This window comes from Barbus barbus (assembly GCF_936440315.1).
Source record: "Barbus barbus genome assembly, chromosome: 18".
NCBI classification, from domain to species: domain Eukaryota; kingdom Metazoa; phylum Chordata; class Actinopteri; order Cypriniformes; family Cyprinidae; genus Barbus; species Barbus barbus.
The window spans coordinates 25552187-25562275 of record NC_136746.1 but is presented as its reverse complement, the minus strand read 5'-3'; the positions used below and the strand labels follow the sequence as shown (position 1 = coordinate 25562275).

The window sequence follows — 10089 nt, the reverse complement described above, 5'->3', positions numbered from 1 at the left end:
TCTCTCCATCTTGCCATAACCTTATATCGTTTAGGGATAGCAGAAAAGTTAACAAATCGGGGCGTGCGCGCTTTACAAACCAAAGGGGAACATATTTCACCAAACACCAAAATATAACGAACAGAAGATTTTCAGCATAGTAAAGGTCTGATTGTAAATATATATATATAAAACGTAAGTAGTATGTTTATAAGCACCTGACGGCCCGTTGACCCTATAGAATATATATATTTATAGAAAATATATATATTTTATGCTAGTAATAAGATCAGATGTTTGTTTGTGGAACACTGTGATGTTGCAGCGGGGATAGCAGCTGTACTTCAGCTTCCTACAGTATTAAAATAATACAGCTCTAACTCCTTCAGTTGTTTTTTTTTTTCTTTTTTTTTTTTCCAAAAATAAAATTAAAAGCAAATAAGCATGACAAAAATAAAATTAAGCATCTGTTAAATCATTTTTTTTCTCTAGCAGAATTAAATTAATATATATATATAGTTTTTATCTGAATAAACGTACTTAGAAAATATCAATCTCTCTCCTATTATATTTCAAAATTGAGGTATTGCAAAAGATTACGTCAGTCAGAAAGCACACATTTTTCTATTAAAAAAGAAAAAGACAAAAAAAAAAAAAAAAAACAGCGCTGACTGTTCAACCATCCAAATACAAAGAGTAGTGCATAACAAATCTACTACACAGAAGGAACAAACATAGAAAAATCTGGGCAGGGAAAGAAATATCACACAAACACCCAGAATTCACCATCATTGGGATCGGGGTTACCCACAATCCTCTTTTTCTCTATCGGTACAAAAGTATTGTTCGCTTTTGTCATTTTTTCCCGACTAACGAACTAAACGTGCCAACCTAAAGCTGACCGTTTTTTTGACTCTCGGATAAGCAGCCAAGACGCGTTCCTCTCCACCATCTCTCAATTTAGGTTCAAATGTCCACCGTTGACATGGTTCTACTACTTCAAGCTTTGCTGGATAATCTGGGTATGAATGCAGCGGTTACGCGAGGTAATTCCGCCCGCCGTATCTCAAAGTTAGGTAAGTGATTTAGAGCCAGTGTTTGCTTATTCTCCCAGAGTCATCGGCCGGACACAGTATCGTGAGTCGTCGGCGTGCAACGTAGTGTAATTGGTCATTTCCAGTCGGACAGCTCTTTGGTTCTGACGGGACGCTAACTAGCAGAAGTGTGCGAGATCCGTGGACAGAAGGGACCGTATGTTTACATTATGCTAGTTTCACAGGACGTTCCACGTCAGACATCAATAACAGTTAAAGCGAATCACAGTTCTAGGCGTCGTCTAACCCAACTACATAGTGTAGAAAAATTGCACAATTCTATGAACAATCACTGCAAAAATGACTTAAAGACATTTCTCTAGAGGATCCTACATCTAACTGGGTTGAGCGGTTCGGTTATCTGGCCGGTCTCATGTTTTTTTTTTTTTTTTGCAGTGTCATGTCATGCCCAGTTTGTGCTCTGTGGAAGCTTATTTCTGCCACAGAATAAACTTTTTTAAATTCACAATTCTGTGTTTTTATCTCACAACTGTGAGAAGTCGAACTGCAATTCTGAGAAAAGTCAGAATTGTGAGAAGTCAGAATTTAAAAAAAAAAATGAATTGTAAGCTTGTGAGTTTCCACCATGGAATACAAAAAAAAAAAAAGAAAAAGAAAAAAGACTTTATGGAACCATTTTTTTTCCTCTTACAAAATTAAAAATTACAAGTTTATATCACAATTGGCACATTTTTCTCACAATTCTGACCGGTCTCAAAATTGTAAGAAAAAAGCCCTAATTGTGACAGAATTCTGACATTTTATCTCACAATTCGGAATTTGCCAAAAAATAAATAAACAAAAATTGGAATAAAAAATAAAGAGGTAATTGAGACTTTTTATCTCACAATTCGGAATTTTTTCTCTCAGTTTCAAGTTTATCTCTCACAATTTAGCCTTCTCTTCTCAGAATTGCAAGTTTATCCCGCAATTATAATTTAACATCTTATAATTCTGAGTTTAAATCTCACAATTCTCACAATTTTGAGAAGAAAAGTCGGGATTGTCAGATATAAACTCTCAATTGTGAGAAAAAGTCAGAATTGTGAGCTTGTTTTTACCATGGAATAAAAAAATAAAAAACAAACTTATCTAACAATGACTTTTTTTCAGAGTTTATATCTCAGAATTCAAACTTTCCCCCCCTCACAATTCTGAATTTGTCAAATTTTTCCCTTCCCAAGTCAGATTTGTGAGATAAAAAGATGCAATTACCTTTTTTATTCTGTGGAGGAAATAAGCTTCCATAGTGCTCTATATCGCTCACCCATCGTGGGGGAAATGAAAGCGAGACCTGATTTTACAGCATGCATCGTAGACTCATTTAACATGCAGTTTCGGTGCAGACGCAGACCCTTCAGAGCGCTCGTTTGCCTGAATAAAGTATGATGGTATGGACTCATACCATGGATTTAGCAGCAAAAGCTATTGCAGCATTACATGTAGATAATACTAAAAAAACTCGCCTAAGAAACTGAAGTAAACGGAAAGAGATGCGTGCATGAGGTATTACTATTCATGTCAACATGGAGAGCAAATGGCGTTTTACTCTTAAGTGTTTTTTTTGTTTTGTTTTTTTAACAGCTCACTTAAACATGATTTTCGTAATGAATTCATTTTACCTTTGGTAACTTTTTTTTGTCATCATCTAGGGGGGAATTTCCTACCACTGTTTTTCACAATACGTGCATGCTTCTTTAAAACGTCTGACACCCAAAATGTATTATCTATGTGTATATAGATAAATATAAAATAAAAATATATCCTTTTTGTAAATGTACTGTGTATATATATAGTCTCACACTGCCTAATGTTACCTATATGGAGCACTAAACCGATCAAACGAAGGATAATGAGAGAATTAAAGCACAACATCCTGATAAGCGTTAACATCGACTGTTTGTGCCAAAGTGCAACGTTTGAGCACGCAGACTCAAAATTCATATTTTCCTAAGTGTTTGTAAGCAGAGAATATAGTGGATAGAGATACCATGATATTTGTTTTCTAAAAACACAAGATGAGAGGGGAGATCCGTGTGCGGTTACTGGTCGTGGTGTTGAAGGTGTTGGGTGGGTGGAGAGGGTGATGTGCCGCTTGCCATCAGCTCCAGTGGAAGGACACGTGCCGAGGTCGATCTCCGCCCTCCTTCACCAGCGGTTTGTGGAACTCGCGGCCGGCGCGCGAGTGGATGCTCGCCCAGCAGTACTCGCAGTAATACTGCAGACAGGTGACGTTGGCACAGAAAAAAGGGGCAAACTTTCCTCCGCAGCGAGCACCCTGACATTCATCGCACATCTGATCGTCCAGCACGTACGGCTTCACCTCCACCTGCGGACATGGGCAGAGAGAACGATTATACGTTTCTAAAAACATGTGTCTAATGAGGAAGCGCATACATGCATGTAAGAGCGTTCAAATATATACACACACACAATATATATATGTAATATTAACGATTATAATTTCTGGTTTTACATATTTAGATAGATAGAAGAACTAAATGCATTAACAGGTTTAACAAAGCAAACTTAAAATCTCTCCATTTGCCCATCAGACCTTGCTAACAACCCCTTAAGAATCACTGTGGTAGAGGATGTCAGCTACTGACTTTTGTTTCTAAATTCACATTTACACTAACAGCTCAAAATGAACTTGTATTTGAGAATGTGTCATATAGATGGAGGGGTGATTCTGGTGAGCATCTAGTTTTAGTCCAGTGACCATCAGCTATTTACTTCTGAATAACATTCCCAAAACAGTCCAGTAAGTCCAGTGTGTACATATGCGCACAGGAATAGCATGGAGCTATAATTAACAAACGCCACGTCTGAGACTTCAAATGGCTGTCAGGCCTCCAGAAGCCCGTGGTCATGTTGATTACACACAGTCTGCTCTGGGGTTTGCACAGTCTGTATTGTTGGCCGTATGGAAATGGCCAGCAGGAAAACCACGGTACAGAAACTGCCACTATGCAATCACATCTAGAATTACAGTTATAAAAGTACAGTATAAACCTCTTCTGGGACTAGTCTAGTTAATAATTTTAGTTAATTAGTTAAATAGTTAATTTTTAAAATGGCCAGTGATTATGCAGATTTCCAGTTTGTAAAGAGTCTTTGACACAACTGTTCTTCAGTGCATCTCATGCAAACAGTCTGGTAAACTCTGGCTGCGTTTCGAAAGGTCAAGCGGCGTCAAAGTTCAAATCGTTTCAAGTAAAATGTCACATTATAAAGTGTTGCCAACAGTATCGCTGTAGCTTAATGCTTCATTGTATAAAGTTCATTGCACTAGGACCAGTGTTATTTTAGATTAACTGAGATACCACTATAGTTTTTAATTAGTTTTTATTTTTACATTTTTGACTTTATATTTATATTTTTTGTGGTTATTTTTATTTTATAAGTACATTTTATTTTTTTCCCATTTCATTGGAATTTTAGTTCAAATTTTAGTAATTTTATTATGTTTTTGTTATTTGAATTATTGTTTTTTAATATCAATAGTTTTTATTTCAGTTGTAATATTTTAGCACATCAATTTAAACTAAATGAAAATAAATAAGTAAAAAAAAAAAATAATAATATTATTTATATATATATATATATATATATATATATATATATATATATATATATATATATATATATATATATATATATATATATATATATGTACGTATATATATATATATATATATATATATATATATATATATATATATGTATATATATATATGTATATATATATATATATGTATATATATATATATATACATACATATACATACATACATATACATACATACATACATACATACATACATACATACATACATACATACATACATACATACATACATACATACATACATACATACATGTATGTATGTATGTATATATATATATGTATATGTATGTATATATATGTATATGTATATATATGTATATGTATATATATATGTATATGTATATATATGTATATGTATATATATATGTATATGTATATATATATATATATATATATATATGTATATGTATATATATGTATATGTATATATGTATATGTATATATATATATATGTATATATATGTATATGTATATATATGTATATATATATGTATATGTATATATATATATGTATATATATATATATATATATATATATATATATATATATGTATATATATATATATATATATATGTATATATATATATATATATATATATATATATATATATATATATATATATATATATATATATTAGAATATTTCAGTATTATTTTATTTCAAGTAATGTATTTTTTATGGTTTTAGATTTAGTTTAATAACCCTTATTAGGAATCATAAAAAAAGTGAGAACTGAATTGAATTTTACTATTCAATCGGCTGTCTTCTGCATCGTGTGTAATGACAAACACTGCAGCTCACTCACCCGTTTGTCAATGTCATTATGCTGCAGCTGGACAAATCTGGCGCTGATGGCAGCGATGTAGCTCTGCTGATTGGAGAAGGCCACTCGGCCCGCACCTTTAGGGTATTTGAGTTCTGGGTCAGTGTCAATGCCGGCGTAACACACACCTCCATACAGTCTGTCCATGATCATAGCCAGCTCCACTAAACACACAGAGAGGAGAAACACACCATTATACAGAATATGATGCTAATGCAAAAGACTACAACAAATGACATATTTAAAATTTGGGAGGACCACAAGAGATAAAATGAGTGAGAAATGTACCTGCTCGTAGAGGTCGTGGAACGCCTCCCACAAAAATGGTCTTGCGTGGGTCGAGAGGCTGAGAGCCATCCATCACGAAATCACTGTCACTCAGGTTCCACGGACGAATCTGGACCTGAGAACAAAAAACTGTTCATCTCTAGCAGAAATTCAATACAAGAGGCATGTTTTAAGACCTAGTAGGGTCAAACTAGTTTTCTGTGAGAAGGTGAATTTGTGCATCTCATATATATACCCTGAAAATTACATTAGCTTATTACACTATTTATTTATTGAAATATTATTTAAATGCATTTTATATAATTAATATACATAAAATATACATGCAAGTATGTTTCTAAAATGAATGTATATTATTTTATTTATGTATATGTATATACACACACACACACACACACATATACATACATATATATATATATATATATATATATATATATATATATATATATATAATCATTTAAAAATCTAATCCCCTCTGAGCAGTGTTTCTGTCTAGACAGAGTGCTAAAGCATATTTCTCTGGATGACAAATCCACTACACTGAGCTTCAGTGGGCTGTGGCAGTGCTTCACTCACTGGTTTATCTTTAATAGTGGGGCTCGAGACACACAGGTAGAGTTTCCCATCTTCCTCGATGCAGGCATCAATGAGGGCCTGGACCGAACTCTCCTCCTGGAAGAGCAGGAAAGCATAACCTGCAGAAGGAAGAGCATGAGAGATGAGACAATCTCTGGCTGCACCGAGTCAGACTGCAGCCAAGACCAGAAGAGCTCAGAACACAGGAAGCACGTAACCGCTGCTGACGGCAGAGACTGAAATGAGTCTGCATGTGGAGGAATAAAGACAACCAGCCTGAAACTAACTGTAACCCTTCATTCATCCTGGTGATCAGAGGACTTAAACTCATGATGCATATGTAAATACACACTTCACATGCATTAACCTGCTGTCTGTCTATCGGTCTGTGAATTCATGACGTCTATCATTCTCAAGCCCTTCTGAAGGAGTGGTTTTCCTCTATAACACTGCAGTTTGACAACATCAGGATCAGAGCCAGCAGAAAGACCAGAGGGAAGAAAAGAACAAGGTGTTCTGCCTCAGGGAAAGAGAGCGTAATAGAGTGTAAGGAGTCGAAAGAACAGAGAAATATCAACAACCTTGGGAAATTTAGTCAAAGACATCAAAAGACATCAGAGGAGTGTGTTGAGAGAGATTCATGAACAAGCATCTGATTTAAGAGTGCTTAAATATAATAAATAAAAATATTTTCAGATGGGATTATTCTAGTGAATTAGAAATTATGAATAATAAAGATATATGAGAGATTTTTGTCTTTATGGAATTATTAAATCATGTAAAGAAATTTAAATGTAATAAACAAATATATAATTAAATATATTTTACATACTAAATATTTTTTTATATAATTTAAAACTATGTTATTTACCATTTTTATGCTTGCAAAAAATAATTTATCTTATCTTAACTTTTGAATGGTTTGTAGTAAAAACAATTGCTGCACCCTCCAGCAGGGGCTGACTGGACCATGTTAACCTGCTAAACCTTGGCTTCACTTCCATCCTGCTTTCCAGCTGGTTTCTGAACAGATGAGCTCTTAAATAAATCTCAGCGTTACTGATAAGCGTGAACAGCACCTGAAGAAGGCATTTAACCCTATTTAATGTGTTTAGAGCCTCAGCGCTGACCTCAGTCCTGCCCACTGTGAGTCATGATGCTTTACACAACACTGGATGGAAAAATGACCAGCATCTTCCATTCACTCAGTCTGGATCAGTGTTTCATGTGAGCTGGAGGAACAATGAATACATCTGCACACGGTGACTGGACAGTGCAGGCACGAGGACTACTGCAGTCCAAATAAATTAAATCCACAAGTGTAGATCATTATACAGAGCAGAAATCTCATAAATGAAGAAAAATACAGTGGCCTCAAAAAGTACTTGGACACTTTAACCGTTCTTAATGTGTGAAATCATTGCATTATATAACAGAACATCAAACCAAGTGACATTTTTTCATAATAATCTCACCAGACATTGTCATCACTGAGCACAGGACTTTTAACTATAAAATTCTAGAAAATATTTAATTAATAATATATTTAATAATTATAGTAAATATAATAATTACAAATGTACATACACATACATACATATATATATATATATATATATATATATATATATATATATATAAAAACACACACACAATATTTTATTACATAATATAATAAAGAAAATGATATGCAAACTGTTAAAAGCTTTTAACTTTTAACAATAAAAAGCCAGAAAATAAATGAAATTAATCAACATTTCTTTTAATTAATGTCATTAAAGTGTTTAATCGACTGAAATAAATCTGTATTTAATTATAATGTATGCATGTGTGTGTGTATATAGTTTTGAATATATCTGATTAAAATTAACTACAATTACTATTATATTATTAAAAGCATGAATGCACACTTATATAAATAAGATAAATAAGAGCAATAAAATTAACAGTGAAAGTAACAAAAGCTTGAACAATACATTATAACAGGCATAACTAAGTTTGAAAATAACTTAAGGAAATATCTATTTGCTAATTTAATTAAGCAAATATACATACATATATATAATATGAAGTATATAGTATTTTTGTTCAAATTTCAAGAATATATTGAACCTGTGCTCCGTTTACCCTTCCAAACAATCTGTTACCTCTTTCCAGGTCCTCACACAAACATGTACGTGTGTAACATGATCAAATGCAGCAGGTTTCTCCCTCTAGGTGTGTATCTGTAAGTACTTGTCTGTTCAAGCCACAGCAATGATCACCTGGAGGCACTTTGAAGCGATAGAGACACAACACAACAGTTTCCCGACTAAACACTGACCAGCATCCACACAATAGACTCATTTGAGGTGCATGCTGATTACAAATGCTCTCTGACCGGCTGTGACGTAATACTTTCACTATTTTCACTGAAACGAAGGAAATGTCAAGGGGACTCATACGGTCACTGACTTGTTAAACATCTGCAGCTGTATTGAAGTGCTGCAGGAGAGATGATGTCAATGCCATTACCTTTAGGGGGAAAATAGGATTTGCTTTCTGCTTTATGAGGCCAGTCCACCACCAGGTGACCGTAGCGACGGAAACTGTTGGTGATCTCATCTGTTGGAATAATGGAAAGTATTTAGGCCAGAATTACGGATTTTAAACATTGTACTAAAGCAAGCAGTCGCTGCATCTCCTCTGAATAACAATGCTGTGGACTCGGATTCTTTCAAATGCAGACATTGCTATGAAAATCTAAAATCTTTCACCTGGGGTTTTTCTGTGGCTAAAAGTGCACAACCCACAGTCTATATAATATTCTGGTCTGAAGATATACTTTGAGTCAGTGGCAAATTTATGGGAATGTTTATTTTATTTTCATTCATTCATTTCATTTTATTGACCTTTATTGGCAACCAGGTGAAAAACAACTCTAAATGATAAGAAAAATAAAGTTCACACATTCCCACAAACTGTCATAATTGTTTTTATAATTTTTTAAAATACCTTTATTTATTTGACTATTTTAACAACTATACAGAAAAAGCTGACATACCTCAATCTTTCTTCAAGGTAACACACAGATTGGTGTTATTTAACTATTTATGTACTATTATAGTTGTAATATTTTGAATTTGTTTTTATTTTTTGTACTTTTCATTAAAATATTAGTAAAATGATGTGCTTTGGTCATTTTTGTTAGATTTTGTTACTTCAATATAGAATATTTTAGTCATTTTATTGCTTCAATTTAAACTAAACAAAAAAACAAAATTTAAAGTTCATGTAGTATTTATATATTTATTTCAGATTTATTTCAATTAACAGAAAAGTTTTAATAGTTTTGGATTTAGTTTTAGTTAAAGGGATAGTTCACCTAAAAATTAAAACGGTCATCATTTACTCACCCTCAAAAATATATTTTGAAGAATGTTGGTAACCAAACAGTTGCTGGTAGCCAATCACTTCTAGTATTTCTTTCCTTATTGAAGTCAATGGCTACCAGCAACTATTTTTCAAAACATACTTTAAAATATCTTGAGCGATCAGAAGAAATTGAGGGTGAGTAAATGACAGTTTTCAATCTCTTTAATGATAATAAACCTGAAACAGATTCATATCCGCACTAAAATCATTGTGTATATACTTTTCGATTTATGATACTGTACCTTTAACACACATAATATTTATTAAATATTAATATTA

General features: G+C 33.1%; 2 protein-coding genes across 6 annotated transcripts in view; both read right to left on the bottom strand.

The window, feature by feature from the left end:
- Window positions 1–10089, bottom strand: part of LOC306883822 (uncharacterized protein) — a gene marked incomplete at its 3' end in the record, with an annotated part of 468688 nt that overhangs the window by 145432 nt on the left and 313167 nt on the right. The window lies entirely within an intron of this gene.
- Window positions 396–10089, bottom strand: part of cpeb3 (cytoplasmic polyadenylation element binding protein 3) — a 30879-nt gene continuing 21185 nt past the window's right edge. For 3 of the 5 annotated variants that reach the window (XM_079440888.1, XM_079440891.1, XM_079440890.1), the window contains 5 exons: window positions 8911–9000; window positions 6397–6515; window positions 5818–5932; window positions 5512–5693; window positions 1466–3402 (listed from right to left, as the gene is read on the bottom strand). In XM_079440888.1, the coding sequence (XP_079297014.1) occupies window positions 3175–3402; window positions 5512–5693; window positions 5818–5932; window positions 6397–6515; window positions 8911–9000 (734 nt within the window). In that variant the 3' untranslated portion in view covers window positions 1466–3174. Of the gene's footprint in view, window positions 3403–5511; window positions 5694–5817; window positions 5933–6396; window positions 6516–8910; window positions 9001–10089 lie in introns of all 5 variants that reach the window. The other 2 variants (XM_079440887.1, XM_079440889.1) reach the window with 1 other exon arrangement.